The sequence below is a fragment of the Diadema setosum genome, chromosome 12 (genome assembly GCF_964275005.1).
Source record: "Diadema setosum chromosome 12, eeDiaSeto1, whole genome shotgun sequence".
NCBI classification, from domain to species: domain Eukaryota; kingdom Metazoa; phylum Echinodermata; class Echinoidea; order Diadematoida; family Diadematidae; genus Diadema; species Diadema setosum.
This window is the reverse complement of record NC_092696.1, coordinates 1,273,689-1,291,439: the sequence shown is the minus strand read 5'-3', so window position 1 is coordinate 1,291,439 and position 17,751 is coordinate 1,273,689. Positions and strand designations below refer to the sequence as shown.

General features: G+C 41.8%; 2 protein-coding genes across 2 annotated transcripts in view; one reads left to right on the top strand and one right to left on the bottom strand.

Annotated features, from left to right (window-relative positions):
* Positions 1-9,258, bottom strand: part of LOC140236274 (uncharacterized) — a 96,227-nt gene extending 86,969 nt beyond the window's left edge. Inside the window, exon 1 of the mRNA XM_072316232.1 lies at positions 8,022-9,258. Coding sequence (XP_072172333.1) covers positions 8,022-9,258 — 1,237 coding nt within the window. The remainder of the gene's footprint in view (positions 1-8,021) is intronic.
* Positions 9,259-9,310: 52 nt separating this feature from the next.
* On the top strand, positions 9,311-12,016 carry LOC140236273 (uncharacterized). Its single transcript, XM_072316230.1, has one exon. The coding sequence runs from the start codon at positions 9,311-9,313 to the stop codon at positions 12,014-12,016; it is 2,706 nt and encodes a 901-aa protein (XP_072172331.1).
* Positions 12,017-17,751: the final 5,735 nt, after the last annotated feature.

Genomic DNA, 17,751 nt, shown 5'->3' with positions numbered 1-17,751 from the left:
TGCAGAGATAGCACTGCACTGATGACTTTATGCCTTTATGAAGATATTCGTCGAAAACATTTTTTTTTTAGCGTCGGAGAAGAATATAGAATACAGTAGCGAGTTCGACGTGTTCAGTTTCAGAGATCAAGCGCATGGGAAGAAAAGATGATGTTGTTGTGTCGTGCGTCATAGGTTTTTCACGTGTAGTGTATTTGTGGTGTACGTTTGGGAGGTTGACCCGGAAACAGAGGGAAATTGTGGAGGATGGAGTTTACGGCGAGGTCACTCGATCTTAACTTCGAGTTCGTTGTTTTTTGTGTTCACACGGTGCTTAACTACGAGTGGGGACCCCCTGCGGCTCGTGGTTAGAGCGCTAACCATAAGATTTCTCGTGGCTCGAAACATCGAGCGAACCTCGAGGTTTGCTAACTACGAGTGCGTCTTCACGGTCCCTAACTACAAGCTCTAACCTCGAAGTTTCCTAACTTCGAGGTTAAGGGTTCCCGTCTGAAGGTTACGGACACAATCTTGTTTCTCATTTGTGGAGAAGAAAAATAATGATGAGATATTCAGTCTCGTCGTCATGGAGTTTCATGAAGTTCTTTACCATCCATTGTCGGATATCTGACAGGTATTTGGTCATCCCATTTGCTGCTGCTGTTTCTTCAGCTGCCACTCTTGGATCGAATGTCACATTAAGTTGAGTGTCATCTGCATATAATTGGGGTTTTAAACCATGTTGACGCGCCATATTCCCAAGGGGGAAAGAATAGTGGGCAAAGAGTAAAGGTCCGAGGACTGAACCTTTTTGGATGCCACAGGTCAGGAAGGCCTCCTCTGACACAGTTCCATTGATGTTCAAATTGTCTTCGTCAGGGGAGATAAGATCTATACCATTCAAGGGCAGTGGCGCCAACTTTGTAATCCTGCTGCGCCCTGAGGATGAGGAATTTGTAATCAAATGTGACAAATGCAGCTGATAGATCCAAGAAAAGTAACATGGCTGCTTCCTTGTTGTCAACTGCTCGAAAGATGCCATCAGCTTTTTTTTTTTTTCAGAAGAGCTGTCTCTTCGCTGCAAATGATGTCTCTTATAAGCAGACTGCATCGGCTCAGTGCAGTCGTGGAGATGTGACATTAGTCTTCCGGCAACTACATTGGCAAGGAACGGAAAGTTAGATATAATAATTATGTCGGTAGCTGCTCATCACATCCGTATCTAAGGATGTTCTCTTCAGTACAGGAGTGACATGGGCCAGCTTCAGCTCATCTGGATGGAAACATTTCTTCCTGTAAGGAACAGTTGATTATCCTTGAGATAGGAATGCCAATCGTTCATAACTCTCCTTAAAAACTGAGGTTTGGATCAGGGCTGGTTGAGCGTTTTCAAAAGTGTGGGTTCCCACTTCCGGGTTTCATGAGCTAACAAGCAAGCAAGCAAAAAAAAAAAAAAAAAAGAGGTCCTCAGCTCATCTCTCCCCTTCCATTTCCGGGCTACTTCAGCTGACAAGCAAAATTTAAAAAAAAAAAGGTCCCCAGCTCAAAATAAATAAATAAATAGAATAAAATAAAGGTCTTCAGTGAAAAACATAACATTACCGCGCTCACACTTTAAGATCTCTATATATTTCTATAAAGTGCCACTGACGTACTTCCGGGTTAAAAAAAAAAGTGTGGGGGCCCAAAGTGATGACACCTTATGTATTCCTTTGTATGGTGCACAAAAAGTGTGGGGGCCCGAGCCCCCACGGCCGCCACGGTTCCGCCGGCCATGTGGATTGGATACAGGGAGCATGACTTGGCAGGAGAGCTGCGGAAAACGCTCTGTATTTCTGCCGGAGTTGTGAGCGTGAGGTTATATCACTGGTCGACTCTGGATCTACAGTAAAAAACATGTCCGACCGTTTATTGCATCTTATCGACTCAATCTTGCCAATAAAGTACCTTGAGAATTTAGAGGCTACACGACCAGGAGAGGAATGATGCCGTGGTGCCATAGCGGATCCTGTCTTCCTGTACAAAAGCTTGTCGATGATGGCATAGAGTGCTTTTTGGTCAGATCCATAATCAACTTTAATGTACATATTCCATTGTGTAAATAAAACGTACCAGTCGCACAAGAATCCCCCCAAACAACAACATGCATAACAATGGGGCCCTTCTTATGATGTCCATGTAATTTTTTTATAACCATATCAAGCATATTACACATGACATTCTATCATTTATCTTCCGAGATACTACTTCTTCTTAGGATCAAGCTGCAACTTATTTTGTTAAAAAAAAGAAAATGCTAGAGATTTGGTATGCTGTTTATTGAGACAGATGATGTTTCGATGCTGTTTGGTGCAGACTATATATATATATATATATATATATATATATATATATATATACTTCATTTGTATAATATATCTTTGTTATTTTGTATCATCTGCAAAGTTTACACACCTATATGTTTGATTATTCCAAGGGAGACACCTGAAGTAGTTTTCAAAATGTTACATAGATATTGTCATTTAATACCCATTGTCTTCCATTTTTGTTAATGAACTCTTTAAAGGGATAGTACTGTATTGGTGGAGATGAGAATTGGGCTTTTCACTTTTTGCGAGATACCAAGAAAACACTTATGATATAGTACAGAGCATACCATTTTAAGAGGAATTCAAAGTTTATTTGATGAAAATTGGGTTTGGAATGACTGAAACATCCAAAAACAAAGTAAAACAAAGTGATTGTAACTAAGTGTGGGTCCCACACTTAAGTAAAATCACACTTTTTTGGATATCTCAGCCATTTCAAAACCAATTTTCATCAAATAAACGTTGAATTCCTCATAGAATTACATGCTCTTTCATATTTCATAAGATGTTTCTCATTATCTCACCAAATAACGTTAGAAACCTGAAACTAGGTCTCAACCAAAACTATATGATCCCTTTAACCATTAGAAAGTAATTAAATGTATGCTTGAAAATTATTTTCGAAACAAAAGAGAATGATCCAGTGTGACAAAATCTGTCGACAGATGAAACAAATTTTCAACACTCGTGAAATCCAACGAGCTGCAACTACTCTAATATATTATTGACGTATTAATATCGGAACGAAAACTGGCTGTTATAAAGTATATATCAAATCATTTGTAAAATGCATCCTTTGCATTAGAAGCTTCTAATATGGAACTGGTCATCAAATTGCCGTACATCGAGTTAAAAAAGCATTGACTTAATTTGTGTTTTAGTAGCAGCTTTATAAATAAACTCACATATGGATTAGAACCAGCTACCTCCTGACACATGTCTCTCAAACAAAATAACGCCGATACTGAAAATGGTGTTATAATCTTTTGATCTCACTACCTTATATTTACCTCCGAAATTTTCAGCTGTCGACACTACAGCCTTTATCAGCGGAATGACCCGTCTTAGCCTTAATCATGTGACGGTCGATAAGCAGGTTATAGACTTTAAAAAGTTGGTACCCCCCCCCCACCCCCCCCCCAAATAAGTTCTTTGCCCCAACAATAACACTGTTGATGTTATTCTTCGTAAAGAAGGGAGCACATTCATTTTTAAATTTAAAGAAAGTAAGAATTTATCACGAAGTAACTACCTGTATACACACTTATTACGGCATAATCTGAATTTGGTCAGTTTCCATAGATGGCTCTTTCATTTTGAACACATTTTTCACTTGTCTCACACGGCTGAGACGCGACTAAGCTGCACCGAGTGAGGGTTCATGAAAATAATATGTAGGCCTGTAACTTACCTATTACATTGAGGAAACAGATCACAGTAGCAGTCAGTGCTAATAGGAGAACGAGCTCGTATCTTTTCTCCATTACACGTAGTCTTTGATCGAGTTCATTCATGGACAATAAGTTGAATGTTCGTTTTGAACGTAATGTCTGTATGGACTCCTGAGTAATCACAGTTACGTAACTTTCCAAAAAGGGGGAATATTCGAACACACCCCAAACATTAGTTATGTTCAGACGGCAGGCCCTAACCTCGAGGTTAGGAAACCTCGAGGTTTAGCTCTTGCCCCCTAACTACGACGTGTGTCCACACGACGAATCTTAACCTCGAGGTTACGAAACCTCGAGGTTAAGCTTCTGCTCCCCGTAACTACGAGTGGGTCCCACTCGATGTTAAAACCACAAAACCGGAAGTTTCAGCCCACACTGCTAACAAGGCGTCTATTTCTTCTTTAGTCCAACCCTGTCGGACTCGCTTACAGGTACTCTTTTTCTCTGTCATGGTATGCAGAGATAGCACTGCACGGATGACTTTATTCCTTTATGAAGATATTCGTCGAAAACATTTTTTTTTTAAAGCGTCGGAGAAGAATATAGAATACATGTACAGTAGCGAGTTCGACGTAGTCAGTTTCAGAGATCAAGCGCATGGGAAGAAAAGATGATGTTGTTGTGTCGTGCGTCATAGGTTTTTCACGTGTAGTGTATTTGTGGTGGACGTTTGGAAGGTTGACCCGGAAGCAGAGGGAAATTGTGGGGGCTGGAGTTTACGGCGAGGTCACTCTTTAACTTCGAGTTCGTTGTTTTTTGTGTCCACACGGTGCTTAACTACGAGTGGGGACCTCCCGCGGCTCGTGGTTAGAGCGCTAACCATAAGATTTCTCGTGGTTCGAAACATCGAGCAAACCTCGAGGTTTGCTAACTACGAGTGCGTCTTCACGGTCCCTAACTACAAGCTCTAACCTCGAAGTTTCCTAACTTCGAGGTTAAGGGCTCCCGTCTGAACGTAACTATTGTGCCCTAACCAGACCAAGGGAAATCTTAATATCAGTGCATGCGCTGAGGTAATATGCGCGTCCGTTTCCTTGCTAATATATTTGTCATAGGTAAAGTCTTCATTTTTTTTTTTTTTTTTTGCAAAATATGTTGCATACAGCATACAGTTTATACAGTTTATATGACATAACGATCGTTTCCCTGTGCGTGAATGAATGGTTTCGCAGCAACGCGTGCAAAGTATTTTCCCGCGCAAACCTCAAACTAGAATACAAGACTGCTACACGCGTACAACTGGACTGTGTGCAGTCTTCAATACACGCATAGCACGACTGCAACTGCAGCACCCCGGTGCAGGCACCAACAGTTATAATTTGATGAATAAAGTGGTGCAGTTTCGAGCACTTACAATGGCAATGCCGTGAATGACTTTTTTTTTGATACTCCATTTTTAGGGATTCAGAGACCCAAATAGAACAATGACCCAACCATGGTTCATCTGACAGCAGTTAACCATTTTAACTCTTTACGAACGCTAAATCTGTCCCCCAATACAGCACATTAGTCACATACCCTCATTTTTTAAAGCAAGTACTGTCAATAATATTAGACATACATGATTCATTGAAAAAAAATTTGAACTGGCTTATAATAGTCACTTGTTATGACATTGCTACTATGAACAGAACGCAATACTGTGCTACAAACACCTTTCAAAATGATTCTTAGTAGGACTCCGCTGCATCATGGGTTGGAATTTCTCTGAATACCTTTGTGTGTTGTATATGCCTAGAAATATTCCAGAAATACTCTATGTTGTAAAACACGAACCGTATAATGAGATTTCCATCTAAGAATAATCTTAAATCGCTAACATTTAATGCCCTGTCAATTGCCCTTCTTTACAATGGTGTATTTTGGCAAAACCGAATAAACACACTTGGGTGTTTTCCTGACACACGGTCCTGAAGGAGACGACAACATGTTTAAAGCATCGATAAGATCCGGGTATACAACTTCAAGGTCAATACTAGTGCTGACGTGGGTATAATCCTCCAAACAACTGCGTTAAATAAACAGATTTAAACAAGCCATTCTAACCACCGCCAGTGTGTTATACTGCCCTCTTCAATGCAGTGTTTGAGATGTATGTTAGAATGTAAATGTAATTTTATGAAGCCTACATGATATGTAGGGTAACACATTGTACATGGCACATAGTTTTGATGTACCTCATGTTATTAGTAGCTCATCCTTCCCCTCTTTTTGATATGTACGAATCATGTGTCAGGTCATATTGTATGGAGTGACGTCGATGTAGGATTCCGTTTTTGATGCATGTGTACAAGGCAGCAGTTCATAATAGTGATACACTTCAAGGACAAAATATGTTTTGGAAGTTTGAGTATGTTTTCAAAAGTGTAATACAGGTGTATTTGATCTCTGCTTATTTCTGATAATTTGTTGTCATAATTTAGGTAACATTTTTTTTTTTTTACTGACTGTATCGTTTTCAGTTGTTTTGTTTGGTATTGTATATGCCAACGGGTTGTAGTAATAACTCACATGATAAGTTGATGATGACACTAAGGTTTTGATATTGTTACATCAGGTGGGTGGCTATTCTCAGCAGCTTTCATGTACATGTTGGTCTTACTCATACCGATTTGAATACATGTATCAGGCATTAATACACACACCCCCCATTGTTGATTTCCATGCCATGTTAGTTTCGTTTGATTTCTCTAGGGATTTTTGTCTTTGTGCTTTCAGGGCCTATGTTGGTCGTTTATTTGGTTCTAACAGCATTGTGTGTGTGTGTGTGTGTGTGTGTGTGTGTGTGTGTTTTAAGACTGTAAAGGAAAGGTCACAGCTATGGTGTAGTGTTTATGTACACTCGTTCCAAATCCCAGCAGAAGAAAAGTGATTACAGCTGTATGTGCTGTGTTTGACAGTGCTGTAACAAGAGTGAATGAGAGTGGGGAGATCATGATACTCTAATACGTACAGTAGTAGTGTTTCATATTGTGAGAAAAGGTAGAAAGTAAGTGAGGTAGCTATGTACTATATTTCATAGTTGACATTGTGAAATATTTTCTGTTTTCTTTACAGCATACGGTAGTTTCTTTTATTAAGTGTCGTTTTATGATTGGTAGAATACATTGTGATACAGTGTATATATGAGGTTACAATATACATGTATAACATAGCTTATTGGTATTTTTGTATAGACATGATTCTGATTGTTGGTCCAATGAGTACAGAATACTGTATATGTATAGCAGTGCTGATCATAGTTAGTGTAATGTTAATGTTTCATATCAGTTGGTAAGTCAGCCAGTCCAGACAGGTTTCTAGAGACTGTGTCTATTATGGGGATGTGTTCGTAATGTGGTCTACCTATCCACGTTATTAGTCAGACTGAAGTTTGATTGGTTTCATTCCACACACATTCTTGGCATATTGAATGTGCATGATTATTCCATAGCCAAGGGTTTCCCATTGTGTTGTGTAGAAGACGACAGAAAGAAGAAAGTGATCGCGCCAGTGTGTTATACTGCCCTCTTACGGGCAGTGTTTGAGATGTATGTTCTATTGTTGTTGTACAACCTTCCCCCTTTCGGCCGGCAGTTTGTGTTGCGTGAGCATAATAAAGTTGGCTTAAACCTGAACTATTGTGACTGGTTATCCATCCCCGAACAATGTTCATTTAATGACGCATAGTTATCCACATAATAGTGCGCTCTTCTTGGATTCTGTGCATTGGAACTGCACAAAGGGATGCCAAGTGATTGCCTTTAATTGAAGCCGTAAGGAAATATACGGGAGTGAATAAGAATTCTGTATTCTTCACAAATAAAGACGTTACAAACAATTCGATTTTTAAAATTGGCTCCCAGGTCAGATTTATATAGTCATGTCTAGTTGGTCGTCTGCTTCACATCACTGCCGACTGCATTCCACGGGCCATGCACGTAGGCCTACATAATTAGAGTGCACTCATTGATTCAAAGGCGAGTCTGTACTCACTAATACACTAATACCATAGCCGGATATATCCGAACCGCAGAGAATTTCATCTTTCTCTCGAAATGTACTATCTCATTTTTTTTTCTTTGCAACATTTCCATCTATGACGATAGGGAAACAATTATTCATTTGTCTCGCGAAGAAGATCGTAGAAAGGTGTACGACGTTTCGCTCGCTACTGCTGAGCTTCGTCAGGTACAATAAGACACGTTGGTGCGTGCACGCAAGTAATAGCGTGTATGCGGACGTGGTAGTGGGCTCGCGGCCGCCGGAGCCGGGTCGGGCAGTGCGCCACACTGTGTCCGCTGTATGCTGCGTTCATGCGGACCTAGTTGGCAGCACGCTTCCTCCCCCAGCGGGGCGGGCAGTGCGCCATCCTGTGGCCGCTGTTTACAGCGTCTATGCGGACCTAGTTGGCAGCACGTTGCCCCCCGGGGCGGGCCGGGTAGTGAGTCCTCCAGCGTCCGTTGATTGCCGTCACGATTCGGTGGCTTTGGTTTGTGCATAGTGTGGTGGTGCATGCGAATGCAACGCATCCATGACTCGGGTAACTCTATGCCGACGTCCCTGTTGAGGTTGTCCTTACTGAGTCGTATATGGATGGCTTCCTTCACTCTACGAGTGTACCAGTGCCGTGCTGTGTCCATGCACTTCACGCCTTTCCAGTCTGGTTGGTGTTGGGCATTCCATGCATGCTCTGCTACTGCAGAAGCCTCTGTTTTGCAGTTAGTGACGTCTCGGCGGTGTTCGGATAACCTTTCCCCTACCGGTCTGCCGGTTTCCCCGATGTAGCTCATCCCACAATCTCTGCAGGGTATACGGTAGATCACTCCGTCTTTCCTGAGGGGAGGTACCGGGTCTTTGGCTCGAACCAGGTGATTTCTGATAGTGGCGTCGGCTTTGTAGACGACTCGGATATTGTGTTTCGCCAGCCGGCGTCTCAGAACGGGAGCAATTGACTCCACATAGGGGAGGACTACCGTGGACTTGTATTCCTCCTTGTCCTGTTCAGGTTGAACCCTTGCTGTTCGTGCCTTGTTGATGAAACACCTGGGATAGCCATTGGCCGACAATGCTGATCGCAAATGACGTTTCTCTGTTGCTGTGCCAGAGGGCTTGGTTATGATCTTGTTTGCTCGATCGTAGAGGCATCTGATCACTCCTCGTTTGGCGGAGGTAGGGTGGTGTGAGTTGAAGGCCAGATACTGGTCTGTGTGTGTGGGCTTTCTGTATATGGTTGTGCTCAGTTTCCCCCCTGTGTCCCTGTGGACTAGGGTGTCCAGGAAGGCGATGCTTCCTTTTGTTTCTTGCTCTGAGGTGAACTTGATAGTAGGTTCTCTCGTATTCATGAATTCGAGTAGCTTGTCAGCGTGCCTCCTGTCGGCAACGATGAAGGTATCATCGACGTACCGCTTCCAAATCCTGGGTGCGGTTCCGGGGGGACACTCTTCCAAGGCTTGTTCTTCGAAGGCCTCCATATACATATTGGCAATTAATATGAATAATTGTTTCCCTATCGTCATAGTATTCACCGCGATGGTCAACATCTTCACAAGAATTGCTTCAACGTACGGGCATAATGCCCTGCAACTGGTTAGAAGACACGAACGGTGCCTGCGCAGATTGGCACGTTTCAGCAACCATCTCACCTTCCTCACGCGCTGCATCAAGTCATCAGTGATTCCCAAGGACCTACGGATCAAGTCACCTGTTCGTACTCAAGGAGCCAGGAGGGCAGCCGAGACAGCGTCTATCCGCTTTCTACGGGAAAGGATTCTCCTCACGCGCCTCACAAGGGATTCCACTGAGAAAGAGGTAAGTATCACCGCTTCCGATATACAAGTCTTGCTTTCCACCGCCGACAGCAATGAGATACTACGACTGCATGATGCCATATTCCGCGACGTGTTTCAGAAGTCAAAAGAAAGGCAGCAGGCCAAGTTTCTCGACCTATTGGTCCCTAACACTCAAACTAGACATGAACGGGCAGTTGATACTGAGAAATGGGTGGTCAACTTATCTTCTCGTACTCTGTCACCGTCTGAGAGTTCTCTTCTAAAGAAAGGCATGAGCTTTGCGATTGCCCCCAAGCGAATACCCGCAGTGGAAATTGTTTCCAGAGTGGAATCCACCATTCGGACCTTGGATGCAGAATCCAAAGAGTCTATCAGAAAGGACATCAGCACCGTCCTACAACAAGCCAAACCTCCAAAACCCAACATCACCGGGGAGATGCACAGAGCCCTGGAAACACTCAAGAAAGACCGAGATATCATAGTGCTGCCTGCCGACAAAGGCCGAGCCGCTGTGATACTGAACACCAGCGACTACAAAGGGAAAATGACGGACCTCCTCTCCACGGATTCTTACCGGGAGATCAAGAGGGACCCCACCGACTCCCTCTCCCGTAAACTTACAGCCACATTGATGGGGCAACGTAAGAAAGGGAGCCTAGACGACAACACCTATCACAGGTTGCGGCCCAAACGCAAACAACCACCAAGAATCTACGGCCTCCCCAAGATCCACAAGCAGTCTGTCCCACTGCGCCCTATTGTGTCGTGCATTGGATCGTTTGCTTATGATCTGTCGAAGTTTCTAGCTCAGATTCTTTCCCCGCTCACGGGACGAACTTGCCACTCCGTTCGCAATTCCACCGACTTCGCCGAATTCGTCAGCACTCAGACTATAAGGTCCAACGAGTTGATGCTTTCCTTTGACGTGACGTCACTGTTCACAAACGTCCCGATTGATGGTGCCTGCGTTGTTGCACATTCACGGCTCTTGGCGGACAAAGATTTGTCAACCAGAACCACCCTCAGTCCGGATGAGATCACGGACCTCCTCAGCTTTGTTCTGAGATCCACCTACTTTCTCTACAACGACACATACTACGAACAGTTAGAGGGCGCCGCCATGGGCAGCCCTGTGTCTGCTGTAATTGCCAATATGTATATGGAGGCCTTCGAAGAACAAGCCTTGGAAGAGTGTCCCCCCGGAACCGCACCCAGGATTTGGAAGCGGTACGTCGATGATACCTTCATCGTTGCCGACAGGAGGCACGCTGACAAGCTACTCGAATTCATGAATACGAGAGAACCTACTATCAAGTTCACCTCAGAGCAAGAAACAAAAGGAAGCATCGCCTTCCTGGACACCCTAGTCCACAGGGACACAGGGGGGAAACTGAGCACAACCATATACAGAAAGCCCACACACACAGACCAGTATCTGGCCTTCAACTCACACCACCCTACCTCCGCCAAACGAGGAGTGATCAGATGCCTCTACGATCGAGCAAACAAGATCATAACCAAGCCCTCTGGCACAGCAACAGAGAAACGTCATTTGCGATCAGCATTGTCGGCCAATGGCTATCCCAGGTGTTTCATCAACAAGGCACGAACAGCAAGGGTTCAACCTGAACAGGACAAGGAGGAATACAAATCCACGGTAGTCCTCCCCTATGTGGAGTCAATTGCTCCCGTTCTGAGACGCCGGCTGGCGAAACACAATATCCGAGTCGTCTACAAAGCCGACGCCACTATCAGAAATCACCTGGTTCGAGCCAAAGACCCGGTACCTCCCCTCAGGAAAGACGGAGTGATCTACCGTATACCCTGCAGAGATTGTGGGATGAGCTACATCGGGGAAACCGGCAGACCGGTAGGGGAAAGGTTATCCGAACACCGCCGAGACGTCACTAACTGCAAAACAGAGGCTTCTGCAGTAGCAGAGCATGCATGGAATGCCCAACACCAACCAGACTGGAAAGGCGTGAAGTGCATGGACACAGCACGGCACTGGTACACTCGTAGAGTGAAGGAAGCCATCCATATACGACTCAGTAAGGACAACCTCAACAGGGACGTCGGCATAGAGTTACCCGAGTCATGGATGCGTTGCATTCGCATGCACCACCACACTATGCACAAACCAAAGCCACCGAATCGTGACGGCAATCAACGGACGCTGGAGGACTCACTACCCGGCCCGCCCCGGGGGGCAACGTGCTGCCAACTAGGTCCGCATAGACGCTGTAAACAGCGGCCACAGGATGGCGCACTGCCCGCCCCGCTGGGGGAGGAAGCGTGCTGCCAACTAGGTCCGCATGAACGCAGCATACAGCGGACACAGTGTGGCGCACTGCCCGACCCGGCTCCGGCGGCCGCGAGCCCACTACCACGTCCGCATACACGCTATTACTTGCGTGCACGCACCAACGTGTCTTATTGTACCTGACGAAGCTCAGCAGTAGCGAGCGAAACGTCGTACACCTTTCTACGATCTTCTTCGCGAGACAAATGAATAATTGTTTCCCTATCGTCATAGTATTCACCGCGATGGTCAACATCTTCACAACATTTCCATCTTTCAACAAAACTATTACAATCATTTGATGTGTTGATTAATGCCTTCTTAACATAATTATTGGCTACATAACATCATGATAAAGTCTTGGGTCTTGATATATTGAGTTGACGTTTCCACGATTCTTTCCTGAGTTTGATAGTCAAATTTCAGTTGCTAAATTTCGTATAACAAATAATCTACTTCTGAACTTCAATTTACATGTTATAGTACAGCTGTACAAATCATGTAATTCTGAGAAGGTATAATAAGTGCTTACTGTTGATAGACATAGCGCCATGTGTACATACATACCGACAGTTTATTTTTTGTCGTTGTATATAACATTTTGTGTGGCTGAGCCTGCTACTCGAATGAAATGGTTTCACAAGGAATCATCCAACTTCCAAGATGCTGACCACACTGAGTGGTAAAGCATTTTCATCTGCTGCTCACAAACTGTGGAATCAACTACCCCAAATTCTCCGCAACTAGCAATCTTTCATCTCCAGAAAACATTTAACAACTCCATTTTGTTCCATTAATATTTATAATCCAATGGTAACGTGCGTTTGAATATGTACGATTATGGGACATGCGTTATGTAAAATGTATTGTTATTAACATTATAATTATCATTATTCTTAAATGATAATTCAAGTCCCACCTGCGTGTGGAGACATCATAGGAGCAGGGAATCAATGAAATACAATGGTGTCGTGTCATAGTGATCTTGCTCTTTGTGAGCAGACCTAACAATCATCAATTCCATTCAGTGTCATGCCATATCATGTACTGACATAATGATATCCACACTTTTGTATAATGGAAGACCTACCGATGGTTGTCAATCATTTTAGAGTATACTCAAGTGTCATCATATGATTATTATCATTAGTCACTTTAAAGCGTCCACGATCGCCTGCAAAGGGAAAAGGTGGCAGGCTCTTCTTTACTTCATAAACTCTTGAATTGAATAAATCTTATTGTTCTTTATCAGGACAAACCTCATCGAAATTAGACAACACACGATTTACATTTACTGCACAATGTCAAGGGCGCATTACAGAAAACAGAGAAACAGTGTTCACTGTCTTATTTTGCTGCTATATTCTAGAAAAGAAAGTAATGCGGAGTATCGGACAAAAAGTTAATCTGCTCATAGTCAGGTCGCTTATTGAAATTACCGTTACACGGCGGATAAAAGCATCAAATTTGACATACGGATTCCTTTCGGACTATCAAACAATATAAGAGTAGAAGCCCTCTTGAATTTTCGATTTTTAGGGTGAAAATGCTAAATTTTGATATTTCTTTATAATATGATATATGTACTTTATTGCGTATGAGGTGCGTGTTGTGATTGCTGTGATCCCCCCCCCACCCTTTTCTCCAATGAAATGTGTCCTTCCTTGCCCACGACACACTCACACACAAACACACACACACACACACACACACACACACACGCATTTAACTATAAATGACGTCTCAAAATCTTAGTAAACGAAATTTAGACTACAAAGGAGACTTCCGGATGATTTTCAGATTTTTACATTTGAGCAACTATTTTAAGTTAGTTATACTGAGGGCATAGTTTTAGAATTTGTGATAATTAGGATGAAGAATAAGAATACATATAGAAATTTTGAAGAAATTGCAATGAACAAGGATGATGACATGGCAGAGTTACCATAAGAATGCATGAGTTGGGACTTAAGAAAGCAGAACAAAGGAAGAAGCATGCATATATTATACACAGGTGAATTCGCAAGCAAGAGGTATTTTAATGGAATTAAACTGCTACATTTCTGAAATATGTGAACCTCCTGTGTCATCATCCTTGTTCAGTGTAATTTATTCAAGGTTTGTCAAAGTATTGTTTCTCTGCTCAAGAACCACAATAAATTCCACAAATCTATACATGGAGTTGTCAACTTATAAACTACATGATGTGAAATTATGAAAATCGTCTGGAATGTCCCTTTAAGGTCAAATACAGTGGAAATTCGTCAGGAAGAACAGTGATATAATTCTTGTCATGCAGGTTCTTTTCCAGTCCTTCTCTAGGCCTACTTTGTTTTTGTATTGATTAACAATAATATTGTTATAATTGTCAATACACTATATTGTACCCTAACAAGACAGGACAAGACGTGAATATAGCTCGTATATACTGGCAGTAAAATTTCTTGTTCCAAAGACCTTGCTTCAACAAGGTTCAATTGTATTCTATATTGTCAATTAACTAGAAGCCTGCTGCTATTAGAAATTAGTATATTACTGCATAACACAAACGCTACCGAGTTCTGAAGCAATCACCACAAAATGTGTTTTATTTACAGACTGTATTACACAAAGTCAACATTTTTGGTGCAGTGCAGCAACAACATACCATGTATGTCCATGGCCAGGGGAAGTATCAGTTACGGTGCTATCTGAAACGATATGGACTGCGTTAACATTGGTAGGTGACAAAGATTTTGTTTGTTCTTAGGAATGGCATTATGGAGGAGTAGAAATGTCTAGAGACTCGTAAGTTATTGCAATTGATAATCATACAGGATACAACAATTTTGCCTTGTCCATTATAAGATATCATTTACTATACATGTTGGGGCTCATCAGACTTGAATATGACAGACCTGCTTTGTGAAGTTGTGAGGAATATGTTGGGGTATCAAATCATAATTTGAGCAAGGCTTCACTGCAATCTTAATGCTATACTTTGCACTGACTAGGAACAAACAATGGCAATGGGTTTAGGTCTATTCGAAATGTGAATGTGGCACGAGTACTGTAACTCAGTTTGTGTTTGAGTTTATTTATATTACCATGCTAAAAAGCTAGTTATCAGCTAAGAGCTGTATTTCAGCAAAGCTGTGAAATGATAACAAAACAAAAAGAAAATCATACAATAAGATAATGCAAATTGAAACATGAAATAATCATTGCAAACCAACGCAAAAAAAAAGAGAAAAAAGTCACAAAGTATACAAAGTGTAACATGAAAAGTATGTAATTCAATTGTATGAAATAAAGTTCAAAACAAGGAAAGCTAATCTTCTCCAAGAGTTTGGTATAATTAATGTAATTAATTCATAATATCAGTGTGAGCACAAGAGTGGTTTATATACTATACATGCAAACTGAACAATCATTCACATAGTTTTAGCACTATTTGTACTTATCACTTCAAACTTGCATGCATGCCAATGTGAACAATCACAGCCGATCTTACGCACAAAAAAAAAATACAAACATATGCATGAGTTATAGCAAGGGAAACATATTACAAGGTAATTTCCACGTCATCTTGTTTATTGTGACACTGAGAGCACATACGTAATGTTCTTTGTTTTGCCTGCGTAGTGGAAGTGAGACATGAATTATTCCATCGTTGTAGTCATTGTTGTCGACATTTTGTTGCACTCTCAATAACTTTGAATAATTTTGAGCTGTTAACACCAAAGTCATATCACGCATTAAAACTTTCAATGGTCAAGTTTATACATGGGTAAAGTTCGCTAAGGTTAAAGGTCAAAAGCTCGATGATATTTCCCTGGTAAGCACTTTGTTCACACACACAAAAAAAAAATACTGTGTTTTGGATCTTGAATTACTTCCTCGGAAATTACACTGGACCTTTCCCCCTTACTGTAATCATAATCCTGAACCTAATCCTTACCCTAACCCAAACTTTATACCCTAAACCTAACCATAAACTTTGTCTTTATTCTAACCTTTTCAATGATTTCCATCGGGGTGTAATTGCCCTGATACGCTGTGGGGTACACTAAGTAACTTTCCAGTGCTTTCAGTGGTGAAAATCATATACACACCACAGGTACATCGCCTTAAAATGCTATTCAAGTTCGATACCAGTAAAAGACAAGTTCGACAAGAGCAAGGGCAAAGCCTAAATGGACATACTGTACATCGAAAACCATCGTCAAACGGTATTTGGATATACTCTTAAAATGTGTGATTCGTTACAACACATTGTATTGAGCCTACTGTCCTTTCCTAATTATCATGTTTTTATGTCCTTCCTGCACATCAACAAAACTATAATTATTTATCAACCGCAAAAATGGGGAAGTTTGTGAAATCAGCATTTACCAATGATAATATGAAACATCAGGAGCTCAGAATAAGATTGTTGATCGTAGTTGAAAGACACCGGCATACACACATCTCTTAAATCATTACTGAAGAATGACTAGAGCAGGCAATTCGAGTCATTAATTCTGAAAGCGAGTTTGATTTCACTCGCGGAAATGGAACCCTCCTCTCCCACTATGCAAATTGTATCAGGTTTTAAAATACATTCTATACAGACCCTAATGCAGAGTTAATGCAAAGAACAACTGTATGTGACCGAGTATCAATCGTCATATTGTACGACAAATTGTGGGTTCCCATTAATGTGATTAAAAATGATATAATGTGTATGATTAGGATCGACGAGCATAAAGAAGTTGAATTCTAAGATCATTTCTATACAATCACTTTCTAGACTGCCGTTGTAATTCAATAACTAAAAAGTGTTATTGTTATAGTTCTGAATATCGATACTATTCCAGACAACGGATATTTACTGTTCGTTTGGAAAGAATAATTATACAATAAGCATACATTGATAAGAAGTAGTTACAGGATAGTATACAACTCCACTAAGACAGCTACATTATTCAAGGTAACGAACACGCAAAGGAATTGCAACATTACATAAGCTTAAAGCTTGAAAATCGCTGCAACCCCCGTGCACACAATCTATATGCTTGCAAATAGTTTAAATGATACTTCATAGGAGTTGGGGGGGGGGGGTATTTACAAAGAGAGCACGGGAACATGAGGGAGAAAGAAGACATGCATGTGAGGTGCCTATTTGTCCTGTCATACATTGACAAGAGAGAGCAAAAAAAAGTTTAAAGTGTCAAGTCATTATAAGCAAATTATATACTGATTAAGGTTAGTGAAAATCTGTCGTAGATTTTTCAAAAAAAAAAGATACTGAAAATGTAGAAAATCGCCCTCCTCCCCATCACCCAACCTCCCCCCCCCCCCCCCCGCGATCCGGGCACCCCTGCATCCGTCACAATAAAACATGCAATTTTAGTCATTAATGTCTTCATAGCACTAGTTTAGGGACTCTGAGGCTTCAATTTGAAGACTCCTCCCCACTACTCCTCCCCACTTATGGCCCTGTGCCTTGCATCCCTGGATCTGCCATTAAACTTGAACTATACTATGCTGTCAGCAATGTTTTTAAGAACCAACCTAGGTCATTCTTATTTGGTTATAGAATACAAGAAGAATTTCGATAATACCGTAGTTCTGAGACTTTGAGGCCCCCTCCCCTTATTTCCAGGGGAGGGGGTGGCTATAAACAAATTGAGATCCCATTGCCATAATCGTGCTACCTGCCAATTTTGTTCAAACTCTGTCCAGGATTTCATGAAGAAAATCTAAATGGTGGAAGTTCATGAGCAGTTTTGATATGGAGTTTATCTACTATCTTTATACACAATATCGCAGCATGATTTGCACATTTCCCGGCGACGTTGGCACATTTTCCGGCAAAATTTAACTTTTGCACATTTCTGGGCGTCATGTTTGCACGT

Coding starts and splice junctions, on each gene's coding strand:
- LOC140236273 (XM_072316230.1), top strand. CDS start 9,311: ATGGTCAACATCTTCACAAGAATTGCTTCAACGTACGGGCATAATGCC.